The sequence below is a fragment of the Indicator indicator genome, chromosome 31 (genome assembly GCF_027791375.1).
Source record: "Indicator indicator isolate 239-I01 chromosome 31, UM_Iind_1.1, whole genome shotgun sequence".
Lineage (NCBI taxonomy): Eukaryota > Metazoa > Chordata > Aves > Piciformes > Indicatoridae > Indicator > Indicator indicator.
In genome coordinates this window covers 3847754-3866995 of record NC_072040.1, presented here as the reverse complement: position 1 = coordinate 3866995, position 19242 = coordinate 3847754, and the positions used below count along the sequence as shown (strand labels likewise).

General features: G+C 48.8%; 1 protein-coding gene and 4 non-coding genes across 5 annotated transcripts; 4 read left to right on the top strand and 1 right to left on the bottom strand.

The window, feature by feature from the left end:
* Nucleotides 1-549: 549 nt before the first annotated feature.
* DNAJC5B (DnaJ heat shock protein family (Hsp40) member C5 beta) lies at nucleotides 550-17411 on the bottom strand. Its single transcript, XM_054394727.1, has 4 exons — nucleotides 17305-17411; nucleotides 10049-10262; nucleotides 6266-6440; nucleotides 550-644 (listed from the first exon to the last, which is right to left on the bottom strand). The coding sequence occupies exons 1-4, from the start codon at nucleotides 17409-17411 to the stop codon at nucleotides 550-552; spliced, it is 591 nt and encodes a 196-aa protein (XP_054250702.1).
* TRNAY-GUA (transfer RNA tyrosine (anticodon GUA)) lies at nucleotides 12738-12825 on the top strand. Its single transcript is given in 2 exon segments — nucleotides 12738-12774; nucleotides 12790-12825. It is a non-coding gene; the product is annotated as a tRNA-Tyr (tRNA).
* On the top strand, nucleotides 13151-13223 carry TRNAA-AGC (transfer RNA alanine (anticodon AGC)). The gene has a single exon. It is a non-coding gene; the product is annotated as a tRNA-Ala (tRNA).
* TRNAY-GUA (transfer RNA tyrosine (anticodon GUA)) lies at nucleotides 13950-14037 on the top strand. The gene is given in 2 exon segments: nucleotides 13950-13986; nucleotides 14002-14037. It is a non-coding gene; the product is annotated as a tRNA-Tyr (tRNA).
* On the top strand, nucleotides 14363-14435 carry TRNAA-AGC (transfer RNA alanine (anticodon AGC)). Its single transcript has one exon. It is a non-coding gene; the product is annotated as a tRNA-Ala (tRNA).
* Nucleotides 17412-19242: the final 1831 nt, after the last annotated feature.

Sequence of the window (19242 nt, the reverse complement as noted above, 5' to 3'; positions counted from 1 at the left end):
TAGCAAGCCTCTGAGTAAGCTGCTTTCCAAAGAGGGTTTCCTCTCTGGGAAGGACAGCTCCATCTGCCTTGTCACCAACATCCTCCCTGAGGTTTGCTAAAGAGCATTTCCAGCAAGGTTTCACACGCCCCAAAACTGCTGCGTGCGTGAGCATTCCCAGGGCAGGGAGGGAGGGAGCCAGAGTGTCCAGGAAGGGTCTCAAGACTGGGTCTGAGAGGTGAAACCACAGCAAAGGGCAGGGAGGAGAGCAACTGTCCCAAAGGGAGTACAAGCAGGGGGAGAGAGCACGCTGAGCCTGGCAATCTGAAGCCATGGCAGAGCTGCATACTGGTCTGGAGAGCTCTGGACTGGCCACAGGTATCTCCTTGCAGCGCTCAGGTAAGTACCTATTGGAAACAGCCTAGAGGGAGATGCTGCCTTGATAGGAAATGACTCTCAGGTTACTCTTGATTAGTTTGAAGAGAACTACAAAGACAGCAGCAGGGCGGATCGGGTGCTTTGTGGCTGTGCTGCCCAGTGGGAAGCTGTGGCAGGTCCTGTCTGGCCTCTCTAGGAGCCTGTGTGGTAGCTGCGGTGGTCGTCCCCGATCAGCTGCGTCTTCTCGGTCACGTTGGTTGGCTGAAGCACGATAGGAGCTTCTCCATCTACATTGGGGAGGACAAAAATAGGCCTCAGGAATCCTTTGCTTGCCACCAAAGTCACATTTCTTGTTAGCACCACAACATTTCATCATGTCCTAAATCTACAAATGCTCTTACTTCTTGTCATGGAATCAAAGAATGGTTTGAGTTGGAAGGGACCTTGAAGCTCATTCAGTTCCAACCCCCTGCCATGGACAGGGACACCTCCACCCTGCCCAGGTTGCTCAAGGCCTCATCCAGCCTGGTCTTGAACACCTCCAGAGAGGGGACATCCACAGCCTCCCTGGGCAACCTGTTCCAGTGTCTCACCACCCTCACTGGAAAAAATTTCTTCCTAATCTCCAGTCTCAATCTCCCCTCTTGCAGCTCAAAGCCATTGCTTCTCCTCCTATCACTACAAAGTTCTTTTATCACTGTAGAGAGCCTTTCTGCTTTGAGTTTTATCATTCCTTGCAGTCCTGGATTTGGTTTCTCAATAAACTTGTAAAAAATGGGTCTGCTGTGGAGTGCAGGAAAGCAAAGTCCTCACAGAGCTCCCTGCTGCCTGTTGTGTTCCCTCTGACAATGAACAAGGTTTGGCTGCCCTTCTCCTGGGCCTCTTTCCAACTTACCATTTTTCTGGCGGGGGGGAGGATGGGACTGAAGTCTCAGAGAATGACTTTTAAAGGTTCAGCTGCCTCAGGGAGGTGTTTTCAGCTGAAAATTTGGGACTGTCTCTACCTCGATGCTGCCACAGCCATAATGGGATGCTAATGATGACTTCATTTGACAAATAACCCAATGTTCAGAAAAAAAACTCATTTGACATTTCCTCCTGTTTACATGACAGGTGATGGGATGAATCATGGGCAGAAGATGTAAGGTACAGGAGTCACTTAACCCAGAGCAGGAATCTAAGCACACACCATACGGCTGCCCCTCGGTGGGGCTAGGACAATGTTGGCTCTGTCAAGGTGAAAGGCAAAAATGATTCGATGCCAAGCAGCATCCCTGTATGGGCAATTCCCTATTTAGACACAAGGTCACAGGCAGGCAGGTTTCATAACTTCTCCAAGGATCTGAGTAATGAATGCTGAGAGCTGAGCTCAGCTCACTCTGGCACTCCTGGTGCAGGTTGGAGGAGCTGTGTGTTCCTGGCTGTCGGAGCAGCACTCCCTCCCACCCGCTCCTGCCTCCAAGTTGTTCATTTTGGGAGGTGTTCAGATGGTTGATGAAGGGCAGAAACTTGCAGCTCGTTTTTCATTTCACCTCCAATATCAAACATACATCACTTTATCATTGGGTACTCTTTTTCCTGAGTTCCAAGCCATTGGTGAATATCAGAGAATCCCAGAATAGCTCAGGTTGGAAGGGATCTCAGAGATCACCTCCTCCAACCTCTTGTCCTGGGCAGGGACACCTCTCAGCTAGACTCAGCTGCTTAAGGCCACATCCAACCTGGCCTTCAACACCCCCAGGGAGGAGGCAGCCACAGCCTCCCTGGGCAGCCTGTTCCAGAGTCTCACCACCCTCCTACTGAAGAACCTCTCCCTCAGCTCCAATCTAAGCCTTCTTTGCCTCAGCTTCAACCCATTCCCCCTTGGCCTGTTGCTAAGCCATTCTATGAAATGTGAGACATGGAAATCATCTCCCAAGGGCAGCAGTGGATTCCCCTCCACTGGGCAGTTTTCAGACTCAGCTTGCCAGGATGCTGGTCCAGCTCCTTTCAGCTACACCACCCCCTGGAAAGGTTGGAGCAGATGACCCTTGGGGTCCCTTCCAGCCTGGCATGCTGGGATTTTGCTGTCAGGCCCAGATGTTCTACAAGAGAATCAGCCCCCCGCAAAGCTGGTGTGTGCTTCCAGCTGATCTCAGGTGGTTCTGAGGTGACACCAGCATGCATTTTGCTTCTGTGGTTTCTGCTGGTTTTGCTGAGAGCAGCGCCCCAAGGGTTTAACCAACTGGACCAATGCAGCCTGCTCATGGAGAGAGAGCTGCAGCAGAATTCACAGCTGAATCTATTCTCTATAGATAGCTCCTGCTCACTCTTCGCCTACATGGGTATCATATGGAGTGTGGAGGAGACAATGAAGTGCTAAACACTTCTTGCTTCTCAGTTGGGAATGGATTTTGTTATTCAAATTAATTTTTTTCTTTTTTCTTTCCCAGATTTCATTTTCTGTAAAATGAAAGTTGGTCTAGAAACGTTTTGCTTTGTTCTTACGATGACAACCACCAAACAGGAGAGGACAACGAACCTGCCTGGGTGCATCCTTACAGCCTGAAGCACCAAAGCAATCCAAATTCCAACAGCACCTCCTCTGGGACCACAAAAGTCCTGGAACTGATGGAGCCCTGGAGCAGGCTGCTCAGAGAGGTTGTGGAGTCTGCTTCTCTGCAGAGATTCCAAACCCCCCTGGCCATTGTGATTCTGGGCAGGCTGCTGTGAGTGCTCTGCTTTGGCAGGGAGGTTGGACTAGATGAGCTCCAGAGGTTCCTTTCAAGCCCCATGGAAGTCTGTGCTGTGAAATAAATCTTTAAGGGAGATGTTCAACTGACTGAGCACTAGAACTAGTCAAATATGTTTCAATAAAACTTTCTTCAGGACTGAAGCCTTTGCCATGGAATCTCAGAATCATTTTGGTTGGAAGAGACCTCCAAGATCATCAAGTTCAACCCTTACCCCAGCACTGCCAGGTGACTACCAACCCATGTCCCTCAGCACCACATCTCCACAGGTTGGAAACCCCTCCAGGGATGGAGACTCCACCACTGCCCTGGGCAGCCCGGGCCAAGACTTGACAACCCTTTTGGAGAAGAAATTGTTCCTTGTGTCCAACCTAAACCTTTCCTGGTGCAACTTGAGGCCATTTCCTCTCGCCCTGCTGCTTTTTCCTTGGGAAAGTAACAAGCAAGGTCAAACCTTTTGGGGAAGAAAACATGATTGTGGTGATTCCTGTGACACCTCACTTTTTACATTTCAGGGAGTGGAGCTCTGAATTTTTAGACTCACATTTCTTTTTTTTTTTCTTTTTCACTAATAATTATATTTGACAGTAGATTAATCTGAAGAATGAAATCAACTGTGCAACACCTTCACAGCATCCCAGCATGGTGGGGGTTGGAAGAGACCCCTGGAGATCATCCAGTCCAACCTCAAACCTTAATTTTGTAAAGGAGAAATGTGAGTTTTCACTGAGGAGAAATGTGAGTGACTCTGGGAATGATTCCTGCTGTGCCAATCCAAAGATGAAGTCTCAGTCTCAGCTCCCAGCAGACACCCTGTGCCTCTTTGTGCAGCACAAGCAGCTCCAAGATGCTCTCAGAGGTTCTTAAGATCAGGGGATGTTTCATTGATGTTGTCATCCTCAGAAAGGCAACCACTGCCTACAAAATATTTGGCTGCATTCAAGTATGGCCTCAGCTTGAGAAGCTACATCTTGACCTTAGCAGAAAAAAGTTCTGGTGAGCAACAGCAGAGGTCCTGAAGAGAGCAGGAAGCAAATTAATTCATTGCCAGCTAGAATGCTCAGGCTGTGGGCGGAGGGCATGTGAAGAATTTGGATCCTAATAGGATTTCCTCTTCCAAATGAAATCTGCTGCAGAAACGATTATAGTTTGCTTCTGAACTACCTGCAGGAACATCTCTATTCTCTCCATGCAGGAGGACATGAATATTTAATTTCTGTTTGTAAATGGCTGGTGGAAAAGCCCAGCTTGTGCCATTCTGAATTAGCTGCATCTTTGTGGCCTTAAATTTGGGGAGGAGGAGAAGGGGGGAAGTGTAGTTTGAGCTGGTTAGCACTGATTTTTCTAAAGGCAGTGTCTGTTTTCCTTTCATCTGCAGAAAGAGACACAAATGTTACCCTCTGGCAGGAAGTTTTCTCTTTGCTTGCTCTATTTTCCCCATCTGATTTCAAAATACAGAGATTTCTACTGGGGCAAGCTGGTTTTGATTGGTAGGGAAAGGCAGCAAGACTGAAGAGAAGGGTAGGAACTGTCCAAATATCCAGTTGTACTCAGGCCCTACCTATAGTTTTGTTTTCAAACCACTTAAACCACACAATTCCACTTCCTGTTGGTTTTGCAAACTGATCACCCAGTCCAACCATCAACCTAACACCACCATGATCATCAAACCATGGTTCCAAGTGCCATGGCCACAGGTTTCTTGAACATCTCAAGAGATGGGGACTCCACCACCTCCCTGAGCAGCCTGTTCCAATCCCTGACCGCTCTTGCAGCCATGAAATTCTTCCTCACCTCCAACCTAACCCTCCCCTGGCACAATTTCAGGCCATTGCCTCTCCTTCTATCATCTGATCCTAGGAAGAAGAGACCAACCCCACCTCACTGCAAGCTCCTTTCAGGGACTTGTAGAGAGCAATAAGGTTTCCCCTCACCCCCTTTTTTTCCAGACTAAACAGCCACAGCTCCCTCAGCTGCTCCTCACAGGACCTGTTCTCCAGACCCTTCACCAGCTCTGTTGCCCTTCTCTTCCAGACCTAGTTTAGATTTGCATTTTCAGGTGTCTCACACCATGGAGTGCACCACATTGATTTCAGAGAGTGCTTAGGAAGTTTTCACTCCTAGCCTCTGTGCCTTTGCAGAGACTGCTCCAGTGCCATCAGTTTCCAAGCTGACTGTGTTTACCTTGCTAGATCTCTAGGCAAAAGCCATTTAAAAACACCACCACAAGCTGACATATCAGTTCTATAAATAGCATCTGGTTCAGCTACTACAAATCTTTTTTTACATATTTATGGAAGGGTAAATTTGTGTGAAAAGCTGGGGGGGGGGAAGAATTTTTTTCTTCCTGCTAGGAGAACATGACTTCTGCAATCTGGCAGAGCTAATTTCAGCATAATAAACCTAAGGACATCATAACAGCCTGAGAGCTTCCCTAACAATGGGAGAGAAAAAGTGAGCTGACTGCTGAGGTCCTTCCTCACACAGAAAGCATCCTCCTGGTCATACTTTAGATAGATTTGCTACTCAAAAGGGTCTTCTCCTGATAGCTTGGCCTCAGTGCTGGAGCAAGGGGCATTGCTTCTCTCAGCCTGTCCTGCAAGTATCCAAATGCTGTGCCAGGGGAGTTTAGGTTGGACATGAGGAACAGTATCTTCATGGAAAGGTTGTCAAGGTCTGGAGCAGGCAGCCCAGGACAGTGATGGAGTTCCCATCTCTGGAGATGTGGTGCTGAGGGACATGGTTTGGTGGTGACTTGGCAGTGCTGGGTGAAGGGTTGGACCTGATGATCTGAAAGGTCTCTTCCAACCCAACCAGTTCTGTGATTCTGAGCACCAGTCCAGGCAGAGCCTGGTGTGTAAGCACAGGGTCTAGGGTATGAAACAGGGGCATGAGGGCCAGGCAGTGAACACCTTCTCTTCACTGGAGCCCTGAGACTTCTGATGCTGAAGAGTCTCCTAAGAGATACAGGAGATATTTAATTGTTAGTGCCCTGAGTTTAGCTTTAGTAACACACACCTTGGTAGTTATCAGGGCATGGTGTCAGCTAGAGGGAACTGGCTTGTCTCCACTTAGGCCTGGAAGCAGCCTCAGCATCCTGAGCAGAACATCTGCCCTTCAGGCTGGAGAGATTGTACTGAACAGCTTTGCCACCCAGTCTCCCCTAGAATACACACCTCTTTCCATGTCATTCTTAATCTGCTCCTCCAAGTCTTCTGGAGACATACAGAACTCCTGCTCTTCCCCTTGGGGTGCTTTGGGTTTGCACTTTCCACAGCAGCAGTTGAAGCAGCAGCAGAAGCAGCAGCAGAGGTAGCAGCCAGTCAGTAGCCCACAGACTGCAAACAGACCCTGGGTTAAACACAGCAGGAGGAAAGCCCTGTGAGCAATGACCTAGATCCTCAAAGGAACGCAGGTTCCCAAGTCCTTGGCCCTCAGAGGAGTCCAGCTGCTGGCCAAGTGCCTTAACAAGGGCCACATCTTCCAAAGTCCTCACCCATGAGCTCCTGCTTGCCACTCAGGACCAGGTCCACAAAGAAGACACCGACCAACAGGCCCCCACATGCTCAACTTTGGAAAGTCTGTCTTCAGCTGATGGCCCTCAGAAAAAGTTTCCAGGAGGTATGCACAACCCCACCCACCCTACCATGACTCATTTCCATCTCCAAAATGACTCACTTGCCCAAGCTCCTTCCTGCAAACACTTATTTACTGGCAGGCTCTTGTCAATAACACAGCTGAGAGAAAAAGAAGCAAAGCCCCACATGCATCCCACATAACTTCAGGCACTGAACAAAGGCATCCAAATCAGGACTGTAGCCCCCATGGGCTCCCATCCTAGTCAATGAGAAGTTGAAAGCCCTTCCAGAGGGTGATTCAGTCCCTCTGTCTGTCCCCATTGGCTTGTGCAGGACCACACAGGTGACATCTCCTAAATTAGACTCCTTGGGCTGTGGTTGCTTGATCTGGGGACTCAGATGTCCAAGAAGTTTCCCTCTGCTCCCTCCTGTCCCTGTGACACAAAGCATGGAGGCTTCAACAGAGCCACAACAACCACTGCCTGGGGCAGTTCGTTGATGTGATCAATAAACTCTTCATGGTAGAGGGGGAACTGCTTTTTGCTAAGGTGAACAAGAAGTCTTTGCCTGTCAGTGGAGAAGCAGCTGAAGTCCCCAGCACTCATGGCAGCTGCCTCCTAAGAAGTCTGGTGCTCTGGAAAATAAAAAAAGTCATTTTCACTTTGCATTTCTCCTTTCCTTTGAGTTTTCTGACTTCTAGTGACACACCTCTGGCCACTGAGTGTGCTAGGGAAGGGCATTTACCTGGCATGGCTGTAGCAGAAAGGAAGATGAGAAGCAAAAGCTGGGCTCCCTACAGAACAGAGGACATTAGGGCTCCAGAGGTCATCTGCAGCTGATGCCTCAGCCCCAGAGAGCGTTGTGATGGCCAAGAGAGCAACCTGACAGCCCCAGCAGGAGTTAAAATGAGATGAGAAACAGTGAGCTCAGCCAGCAGAAAATCCAAACCACTTGGTAGCTTGTTCATGCTTTGGAGGTGGCAGGAATTTGGGTGGGGGGAGGGATGGCAAGACCATCTGTGAGGATCCTCACAGCAGTCTGTGTGTGTATTTTGAGGGGTGTTGTACAGAACTCTGACAAACAAAGCAGCAGTGCTTACTTTTGCTGGGACAGTCACTGGATCTCATCACACCTCCAGGACAGCTCCCTTGAGACCATCCACACATCCCTCCTTTCGCTGTCAGGGACTTGCTGGCTTCTCTCTGTGCTCTCCCCTGCTCTTAGTCAAAGCCATGGTGTGGTTATTTCTGCTCCTGAATTTCTAACCACAGAGGATTTAACACTTCATAAAATCCCTACTAAAGACCAGTAAGCAGAAGAGGAAATAAAAGCTAAAAAAGCAGGAAACAGTGAAGAAAACCTTGTTTAGTGTTAGTGGAGTCAACACTGCTGCTCTCTCCACTCTAAGTCAATGGCCCTGGCACCTGAACCAAAGAGGCCAAAGGAGGGGGTGGACAGCAAACAGAAGAGAGAATGATCCAGCAGGAGAAGACAGCAGCTGTGGTGGGGAGTCCAGGCTGCTCCTGAAGGTGCAGCTGTGCTTTGGCAAGTGTCACTTCAACACCATTAACTTCAGTCTCTGTTCTGCATTTGAGCAGCTTCTGTCTCCTCCTGATTCAGCAGACAAATTGTGGCTTCTCAGACCCATAGAGGGCCCAAGTGACCTCCCAGTTTGACAGGGGACTGCAGGGCAGTGAGGCAATGACCTGATCTGCGCTGCCACAGGAATCCTTGTTGCATGGGAGGTGGTCCCCTCCCTGGAGGTGTGCCAGGCCAGGTTGGATGAGGCAACCTGGGCTAGTGAGAGGTGTCCCTGCCCATGGTGGGCTGCTGCAACTGGATCATCTTTAAGTCCCTTCCAACCCAACCCATTCTAGGATTCTATGATTTTCTGACTCTGGTTCTCAGCTCAGAGCTGTCCTAGTAAGCTTGCTGCACACCATACAGATCCTTTTCCTCTCTATTTCAGCATCCCTTGATCTTCTCTGGCTGGGATTAGATGGAGGGCCCTGCAGCTCTGTCAGTTTGTTGCCTTTTGGTAACCTTTTGACACTTGCAGGAGCTCTGGGATTTGACATGCAAATATAGGAGGACACCCTGAGATGAGAGCACAACCCTTTCATGACTAGAACAGCCCATGCTGGCTTTTCCCTTGAGCAATATGCCAGGTCCTGAGGTTTCATTCTCTTCACTTCCTGCTCTCTTCCTCCACTCCACCCTTCTCACCCTTTTCTTCCACTTCCTTTCCCTGCCCCCCTTGGCAGGCCCCAGCCAGGACACCATAATCCCAGAGTTATGGATTGTTGCTGCTCACTTACGTTGTGTGCTATACATAGCAGAGAGAAGGGCTAAATCCGTGCTGTAATGACTTATTAACTGCTTGTCACACCAGTGGGACTGCTTGTTTTTGGACAGTGACTCATTTGTGTTTAGTCATTACCCAAAAGAAAGTCAAAATTAACCTGGAGCACTGGATTCAGATCTAATCAGTGTCAGAAGGTGTTACAAAACTGTGCGCTTCTGTGCAACTGTTCACCCAGGCACAAAGCAAACATTCTATTTTAGCACCACCCTGCCCTCCTCTTCCAGCCTGCACTGTCCCTTTCCCAGATGATGTTGGGCTTTCATTAAGCTGTTAGGAGCTGTTTGGCTTCAGATGCTTCTGTTTGTTAAGCCTGCAGAGAGCTCACATTTTCTAGGGAGCTTCTTTGTGTATCTTAAATGCCTCATTGCTTTATAACATTTGATTTCACAGAACACAAGAATCCCAGCATGGTGGAGTTGGAAGGGATCTCTGGAGATCACCCAGTCCAACCCCCCTGCTCCAGCAGCATCTTGCCCAGGATCACAAGGCCCAGGGGGGTTTGGAAGCTCTCCACAGAAGGAGACTCCACAACCTCTCTGGGCAGCCTGCTCCAGGGCTCCAGCACCCTCACACCAAAGAAGTTTCTCCTCCTGTTCAGGTGGAACCTCCTGGCTTCCAGTTTGTGCCCAGTGCCCCTTGTGCTGTCCCTGGGCACCACTGACAAGAGTCTGGCCCCAGCCTCTTGCCCCCCAGTCTTCATCTCTTGCTGAGCATTGCTTAGCTCCCCTCTAGGGCTGCTCTTTTCCAGGCTCTCAGCCCCGGGGCTTTCAGCCTTTGCTCCTCACAGAGCTGCTCCAAGCCCCTCAGCATCTTTGCAGCCTCCACTGGAGTCTCTCCAGTAGTTCCCTGTCTCTCTTGACCTGGGGAGCCCAGAATTGGACCCAGTACTCAAGATGTGGCCTCACTGAGCAGAAGGGGAGGAAAACCTCTCTCACCCTGCTGGTCACACTCCTTTTATGCACCCCAGGAGACCTCTGGCCACCTTGGCAAGTTTCCAGGAGAACCCAGCAGCTTACCTTTGCCCACCAGCTCGACAGCATGAAGTAGGTGTTAACATTTTCCTCCCCAAACTGCTCTGCCACGTAGAGACCTAAGGATCCATACTTGTCATAGATGTTTCTCTTGGCTGTGTCAGTCAGGGTTGCATGAGCATTGTTGATCTCTTTAAACTTCTCTGCAGCCTCTGGATTGTCTGGATTCTTGTCAGGATGGTATTTCAGAGCCAGTTTTCTTCAACATGAAACAAAACCCAACAACAAACCCAGAAGGAAAATAAGTCATCTGTATGTGTGCATCTCTAGAGACACTCACAAACATCCCAGAGTGCTTCAGTGGAGAGAAAATCATTCCAAACTGTTTGTCCAGCTCTGATCTGCTCAGTGGAAGAAAGTGACACAAAGTAGCTGAACATGGAAGTTTTGGTAAAAGGATGCAGTGATAAAGAAGTACACAAAGGAGATGCAATAGAGAGGAAGCATCTTTGGGAAGCACAAGGTGGGGAAGCATCCTGTCCCAGGCTGCCCAGAGAGGTGGGAGATGTCCCATCCCTGGAACCATTGCAGGTCAGGTTGCTTGGGGCTCTGAGCAACCTGCTCTGGTTGCAGATATCCCTGCTTGACTGCAGGGGGATTGGGCTGGATGAGCTTTGAAGGTCCCTTCCAACCCAAACCAGTCTGTGATTCTCTGCTCATTCCCCACTGGAAGCTGATTGTCAGCTGGCTTGGGCTGTTTGTGCTGGTGGGAAACCTTTGCTAGGACAGGGCTCGGTGCTGCTTTTTTCCTCTGCTTTGGCATCCGAGGACCAGCACAGTTTGAAAGGAGCAGCACGGAACTGCTGTCTCATGGGCAGCTCTGAGGAAGAGCAGTGGAGAGAAGGAAGAGTTTGCTTCCGACCATCCTGAAGCACTGTCAGTATGAGCTCTCAGGTCCTGCACAGGCACACACTCAAATGTCTCTCCCGCAAATCCCCACTCCCTCCGGGGAAGCGGCCGGAAGAGTTTTCCAGGACACTTGTTTAATGACTGGTGGTGACCTCTAGTGGCATCAGAACCGAGGCAGCAGAGGCTTGAATCCTGCAGCAGACGGTGATGAGGTCTCCCCTCAGCCTCTTCTTCTAATGGCTAAACAGCCCCAGTCCCCTCAGCTGCTCCTCACAAGCCTTGTGGTGAAGGCTGCTGAAGATCTCCTCAAGCATGGCCTTAAGGAGGGGGGGCACCTTCATTCATATATAAGGTATTGGGCATGTGGGACCTTAAAGAGAAATTTTCAGTCTTATTTCACATGTGGTGCCTTAAACATGAGGGAAGATGAAAGAGGAGCACTGGAAGAACAAGCTAAGTCTTGCATGACTGATGACATCATGTGCAGCCAAGGATTTAAGGAACTTTTGCAAGCTATCCCTTTTCTGAGCTGAAAACAAACCCCAGCAATTAGAACTGAAAACAGAAAAGGAGAGGGATTGCTTTCCAAACCCATGTGTGGTTGCAGCCATCAAACAGTCCAACTCCAGCCTTTCCTCCTTTCTTCCACAGATCAGAAGAGGAGGCTCAGGGGAGACCTCATTGCTGTCTACAACTACCTGAAGGGAGGTTGTAGCCAGGAGGGGGTTGGTCTCTTCTCCCAGGCAACCAGCACCAGAACAAGAGGACACAGTCTCAAGCTGTGCCAGGGGAAGTTTAGGCTCGAGGTGAGGAGAAAGTTCTTCATGGAGAGAGTTGTTAGCTGTTGGAATGTGCTGCCCAGGGAGGTGGTGGAGTCACCATCCCTGGAGATGTTCAAGAGGGGATTGGACGTGGCACTTGGAGACATGGTTTAGTAGTCACGAGTTCTTGGGTGACAGGTTGGACTTTGATGATCCTTGAGGTCTTTGCCAACCTTATTGATTCTGTGATTCTGATCTTCTGACCTCTCCATGTCCCAAATAATCTCATTAAAAAAAAAAAAAATAATAAAATCGAATTTTTAAAAGAAAAACAAAGAAAAAGAAAAGGAAGCCAAAAAAAATGGAGAGTAAAATGAACACAGGAGTTTGCTGGCTGGTTCCCAAAACAAACACAAGGATTGAGAGTGGATCTTAGGAAGAAGTTCTTCAGGACAAGGGTAGTGAGACTTCAGAATAGTCACCATCCCAGGAGGTGTTGAAGGCCAGGCTGGATGAGGCCTTGAACAATCAAGAGTAGCAACCTGTGGCAGAGGGCTGGAACTAGATGATGTCTAAGGTCCCTTCCAACCCAACCCATTCTATGATTCTATGATTTATGTCCATTCAGACTTTTCTTCTGGTGAATGGTCTTCTCCTTTACCACCATGAGATCACTCAGCCCTGCAGGCTTTCACAGCAGCAGGCAATGCGAGCTGTGACAGCACTAAAGCCACAGCCATCCCACCAGGTGGAACCGCTGAACGTGAAGTCAGAGAGGCACAGTCAGCACCTCTGACAGTGGGAGGCTTAGGTTGACAGATGCCATCAGGCCAGGCTGTGCTGCAGAGATCAACAGGTACCTCGAGGTGTTAGGAGGAACATACTGGAGGCAGGAAAGTTTGTTACATAGGGTGAGATACAGCCATGCTATGGAGCATGGCACTTTGGCACTCCTTCAATAGCTCAGCTGGCAGAGCTTGCCCAGGCTCTGCTTGAATGGAGCCATCAGAGCAGGCTGTGTGTGAGTGTGTGCTGGGTGAGGCCCTGGGCAGGGCCCCATGGCTCCTTCGATAGCTCAGCTGGCAGAGCGGAGGACTGTAGGCTCCCTGCACGGCCATCCTTAGGTCGCTGGTTCAACTCCGGCTCGAAGGAATGCCCTTTTGGCTCTGCCCAGGCCCTGGGCACCTCTGCCTTTTGGCCCTGCTCGGGTGGCTCCTCTCCATGGGCTTGAGGCTTGAGCTCTTGCCTGAGCTGGCGACGATGACCATCCAAGGCAGATGTCAGTGAAGCCCAGGCAGGGCATTGGTGGTCCTGAGCACTCCGATGGTCAGGGGTCACTCGCCTCAAGAGAGGGAAGGGTTGAGTTGATGACAGAGTGTGAGTGAAGGCAGTTGGACGTCAAAGTTTTGTGTGCAGGGATGGTGGGTGAGGGGTGGGTGCCTGGGAGGGGAGAGGCCCTGAGGCAGAGGCCATGGGTGGGGAATTAGCTCAAGTGGTAGAGCGCTCGCTTAGCATGCGAGAGGCAGCGGGATCGATGCCCGCATTCTCCAACGCTTTTCATTCCCTTGCCTGCCATTCAGGCCCTTTGCTGGGAAAGGTGTCCTGTGGAGGCCATGGGAGCTTGCAGTGCACCTGGTCTGCAGGGTAGCTGACAGACTCCAAGGCTGCACCAGGAGCAGAATGGGCACTTTCACACAGGACATTATTTTGCCCCTCTTGGCTTGACAGCTGTCCATGTCATCCCCAGTCCTGTATCCAGTGTTGAGGTCCCCATAAAGGAAAGACAGCAATGAAGTGGAGAAACTTCAGTGTGTGGTCACCAGAAAGCAGCAACCAGGAAAGAAGACATTCTGCTGTGTGAAAGGGCTGAGGACGGTGGGCATGTGCAGTCTGGAGAAAGAGAAGATCAGCAGACTCACCATGACCTTCCAAGGGTGGGAGGAGGCCACAGAGCAGAGGAAGTACTGTGCTTTTGTCTGGTGCTTGAGCAGAGGGCAGGGGACAGCACAGAGAAACTGAATCAAAAGAAGCTGCAGGAGGAGATGGCTGAGGTGTTTTTGTCCCTGCAGAGAGCCCACCTGTAGAAGACAGCACCCAAGGAGGTGGTGGAGTTGTTCTGTTTGTGGTTCTTCACAACCTGAGGGACTAAAAGGTTGCTGAAGGCGGTGTGGATGTCGCAGCTGAGGCTGTTTGAAGTGGGATGGTTGAATGGAGCCATCAGAGCAGGCTGTGTGTGAGTGTGTGCTGGGTGAGGCCCTGGGCAGGGCCCCATGGCTCCTTCGATAGCTCAGCTGGCAGAGCGGAGGACTGTAGGCTCCCTGCACGGCCATCCTTAGGTCGCTGGTTCAACTCCGGCTCGAAGGAATGCCCTTTTGGCTCTGCCCAGGCCCTGGGCACCTCTGCCTTTTGGCCCTGCTCGGGTGGCTCCTCTCCATGGGCTTGAGGCTTGAGCTCTTGCCTGAGCTGGCGACGATGACCATCCAAGGCAGATGTCAGTGAAGCCCAGGCAGGGCATTGGTGGTCCTGAGCACTCCGATGGTCAGGGGTCACTCGCCTCAAGAGAGGGAAGGGTTGAGTTGATGACAGAGTGTGAGTGAAGGCAGTTGGACGTCAAAGTTTTGTGTGCAGGGATGGTGGGTGAGGGGTGGGTGCCTGGGAGGGGAGAGGCCCTGAGGCAGAGGCCATGGGTGGGGAATTAGCTCAAGTGGTAGAGCGCTCGCTTAGCATGCGAGAGGCAGCGGGATCGATGCCCGCATTCTCCAACGCTTTTCATTCCTGCCATCCAGGCCCTGTTTTGGGTCCAAGTGTGATGCCTGTGGTGTTCCCAGGGGACAGCACCCAGAGCTGTTTCAGGTGTGGCACAGGCCATTGGCACAGGCACAGGGAAGCCATTATCCCTCTTTTTTTGGCAGTCATTTAATGAATTTCTGAGTCCTGCCCCCTTTTGGTACCATAGTTCTAAACCACTCCTGTGTGCTCTCTCCCAGAGGTGTCTAGGCACTAATTCTTTTGTAAATCATTCACCAAACCTCACCTTTCCAATCTTCTGATGAAAACAAAAGAAATATGGTGTCTCTCCTCACATTTCTTCCTTCTCAGAGTGGAAAGCAGAAGGCAAAGCGCAGTTTACTATGTGCAAAAAAGTTTCTCACATTTCATTTTTTTTTTGTAGGGTATTGAAATTCTGCTGATGAGAAGAAGCCTGCTAGCTTTCCTTCTTCATAAATCAAATTGTGCCAAACTCTCAATAAAAGCCCAGAGAGCTACCTCTGTCATGTTTATTAACTAGGAAATTTTGCCCTGGGCTGTGGTAGTGTGATTAATACTGACTTAATTAATAATGGCAGGAACCTCAGAATCAGGTAGTGCTGGTTTGATACCTTTGTGTTAAAGAATACCACTTCTGCAGCAGATTTTTGGATTAGCATAAATTAGGAGATAATTAAAGCAAATCTAAGAGACTGACTCATCATTTTATCTTGCAAACATTTACAGCTCCTCCATTAAAAGTGAATCCCTCTGACATTTCCACTTTAGGCAGAAGCAGCCTCTTTTTGGGGGCTGTAATTACTAATAAAGATGGATCAAGCACCACTGTCACTTTTACCATAGATCACTCTGGAAATCATCCCCCTTCGTGTGCAGCATTAAAGTTAATTGCATTCTGCATTCTTCCATGACAACTCTCTCCTTTGGGGGTTAAAGGAAGGCCTCCTTGCCAGAGAATTAAATGGAAAAGCAACAGGGATAACATGAGGTTTGATAGAGCAGATCTGCAGCCAGGCTGTATTACAGGGACACAGAAGGTGCAAGTTGTAAGAGAATTTGATACTGTAGTGAGTTTATCCCCCAGTAGTAGAGTTATGCAAGACAAGAGAACTATGAGATATCATGGTTTGCCTTGCACTGTGTGAAGAGTTTGGACTTCCCTTCTCCTGCCTCCCCTGAACACATGCCTTGACGAACAGACAGTGGGAGAAGTGGAGCTTGTTGAAAAGCAGAGGACAGGACCCCAGCACAATTCAAGCCAAACAATGGCAGGAGTGGATCTATTTCAGCTCCAAGGTGAACACAAGCTGTGTTGAAATCTGACTGCTAATACAGTGTGTGACCAGCACCACCCAGAATCATGCTGTAATAAACTTTTTACTATATTTATTAAACCTGCAAGTACATGTTTGGCCTTCCCTTGTCAAGAACATCTATTTCACTGATGACATTTAAAGTTCTTTCTTTTTCATAATCAGCAGAACAGATTTGTGAGTGAAATGACCCATAAAACCTTGTACTCTTGATCCTAGGTCTGGTTACAATTCAACAATAAAATCCTTTCTCCTGTTTTGATAACTTGTGTTTGGGAAAAACTTCTCTTCTTTTTCAGTAGAGAACCTGCCACTTCCTGGGTCAGAATGTTTCAGTGCCTGGTTACCTCACTGTTAAAACCATGGGCCTCTTCAGCTCAAACCGGTTGTGGTGATACCTGCCTTCAGAATCCTAGGATCCCAGCATGGTGAGGTTGGAAGGGATCTCTGGAGATCACCCAGTCCAACCCCTCTGCTAAAGCAGGGCACCCCCAGCAGCTTGACCAGCATCACAATGGCCAGGTGGGGTAGGAAGCTCTCCACAGAAGGAGACTCCACAACCTCTCTGGGCAGCCTGCTCCAGGGCTCCAGCACCCTCACACCAAGGAAGTTTCTCCTCCTGTTCAGACGGAACCTCCTGGGTTCCAGTTTGTGCCCAGTGCCCCTTGTGCTGTCCCTGGGTACCACTGAAAAGAGTCTGGCCCCAGCCTCTTGCCCCCCAGCCTTCATCTCTTGCTGAGCATTGCTCAGATCCCCTCTGGGGCTGCTCTTCTCCAGGCTCTCAGCCCCAGGGCTCTCAGCCTTTGCTCCTCACAGAGATGCTGCAGACCATTCTGTATCTTTGTAGCCTCCACTGGAGTCTCTCCAGTAGTCCCCTGTCTCTCTTGAATAGGGAAGCCCAGAAGTGGGCATCATTAGGACAGACAGAAGAGAGGGAGAACCTCCATCATAAGTGCAGAATGTTCTCATACCCAGCATTCGTGGACTCGCTGATCTTAAAGGTTTCTTCCACTAAAACAATTTACTATGATTCTGTGGGAGATATTCCACCCCATAATCAAACAATCTATAGGTCATCTTCTTCATGCCAAGATAAACTGATTGAACTCCTGATGCCTCTTGCTGTAGTTCTTGCATTGTTATTATGGCTGGACTTGATGATTTTAAAGGCCTTTTCCAATTGAAATTATTTGGTGGTTTCATGACTTTAGCACTTTTCTGCTTTGGCATTTCCAACACACCTCAGGAGAAGATGTTAGCATGACAAGTGGCTGCAGTATTCAGTCTTCCCTTCTCATGGCTAACCTGTGTTATTTTATCCTAACACTTTGGCCTCTCATTCAGCAAGAGTAAAACCTTTTAGAGGGAACACACAGACTGGTTGTGGGGGTTAAATAAAACGATTCACATTGCATCACCTCAGATTCTTTTCAGGCTCATGGTGCAAAAAGAATAATTACAACAATGAATGTCTACAGTGCAGGCATTTCAGAAGGTTTGGCAGACACACTAATGCTTTTAGGCATGTGGCAAAGCAGATTTTACCTACCTGTAGGACTTCTTAATCTCATCATATGTTGCTCCTTTCTCTACAGCCAGGATTTCATACAAGGCTTGCCCTGATGTGGACAAAGCACGTTGCCTTTGTTCAGCCATCTCAGCAGTGCATCACCAAAGCTGCCAAGGTAGAACAGGGTTTAGAACAGCAGGGACTGAAGTGTGCATGGAGAGTATTTCTTGTTCATTTTAATGAGGGAGTAAAAGGTTAAAAAGATATGAAAGTGAAACTTCCTGTACCCCTTTAAATTCTTCTCTATCCCTTAAGGTATTTTACAGTTGTTTGAGAAAATGGAAAAGCAAAAGCCAAAGAACTGAAGCTCTTGTGTCACCTTCAGCATTCAGTGTGTTAGTGGCTAAGGGAGCTGGGGTTGTTCTGCCTGGAGAAAAGGAGCCTGAGGGGAAACCTTCTGGCTCTCTACAACTCCCTGAAAGGAGGACAGGGTTGGTCTCTTCTCTCTAGTAAAAACTGACAGGACAAGAGGAAACAGCTTCAAGTTGTCCCTGGGGAGGTTTAGGTTGGATATTAGAAGAAATTTCTTAATCTCCATCCCTGGAGGCATTTCAAAGGCACAGAGATGTGGTACTGAGGGTCATGGTTTACCTCCATGCCTGGTAGTTAGATAATGGCTGAACTCCATGATCTTAAAGGTCTTTTCCAACTGAAACATCTCTATGATTCTATGACTCTTTGATTTAGTCCACTTCAGGCTTGTTGGTCATTCCTTCTTTCATCACAGAAGCAAAGCAGACCAAGTGACTCTCCACTGAGCAGCTCTGCTACCCCCTTGCAGTTCACAGGTGATGACGTGAAGAAACTCCTGCAAACCACTATTTAAACCAGCAGCAGAGATGCCTATCACTCCTAAGAGAACCTGCAGCTCTTTGATGGGAGACTTGCCACAACAAAACTCTCACCACAACCTCTTTATTTCTTTGTGTGTTGCAGCCTTCTCCAAATGTTGAGACACGATCACAGGAAGAGCCTGAAGCTGAGCTGTAACCACAGCCATAAGAAACATTTCTGAGGAGCTGCTCTGTTAGATGAGACTCCACACGCTGCTCTTTCACCCTTCTCACTGCTGAGCTGGAAACACTATCTCAGATCCAGGCATATATTATTTACCAGGTCACATTTTGGGTCAGAACCTGCCAGGTAACACTTCTAAGCTCTTTTGTACCAGAAAACAAACCAAACACCATGAAGCATGTGAAGAAATAGAATGCACTGAGCAAGTCTGGGACATAGTATCTGAAAGACCTAAACTGATTCATATTTACCTTGCTTTATTTTTCTAACACACAATTTAGGGTCTTGTGATCTTGCTGAACAAAACATTCCCTTTTACTTTTGAGTAAGCACCAAGTAAACTGACTGACCTTCTGTTTTCAAATGAGCAATGAAGAATAAAATCGTATCTGAGCACCTTGATAGCACCTGCAGTGGCTGCAATGATATTTGCATAATGCATATTGAACATCATGCTGGGATCTATCCTGATCACACTGGGATGATGCAAGGCACAGCAAGCCTCTTGATGCACAAGATAATGGTGGGCAACCTCCAATACACCAGATAATGTTGGGCAACCATGTGAAGTCACAGGCACACAGTGTTGGTCAGGTGGGAATAGGTTCCCCAGGAAGGTGGTGGAGTCACCATCCCCAGAGGTATTCAAGAAATGTGTGGCCATGGCACCCAGGGACACAGTTTGATGGCCACGGTGATGTTAGGTTGGTGGCTGGACTGGATGATCTTGGAGGTCTTTTCCACCTCAAACAATTCTATGACTCTATGATCATTTCAAACTTCTGTTAACTAATGCTAGTTAGCCACATGGCAACGCTGAAGCATCAAGCAAACTGAAAGGGATGGTGGATTTTATTCTGCAGAACTAAAAAGTCCTGTAATTTGCTCTCTCTCATAAAA

Excerpts from the sequence above, each read along its gene's own strand:
- DNAJC5B (XM_054394727.1), bottom strand. The coding sequence starts at position 17,411 with ATGGCTGAACAAAGGCAACGTGCTTTGTCCACATCAGGGCAAGCCTTG. Across the intron at positions 10,263-17,304 it reads GAGATTAAGAAGTCCTACAG|AAAACTGGCTCTGAAATACC; the intron begins GTAGGTAAAATC and ends TTCATGTTGAAG. Across the intron at positions 645-6,265 it reads TAAGAATGACATGGAAAGAG|ATGGAGAAGCTCCTATCGTG; the intron begins GTGTGTATTCTA and ends TCCCCAATGTAG.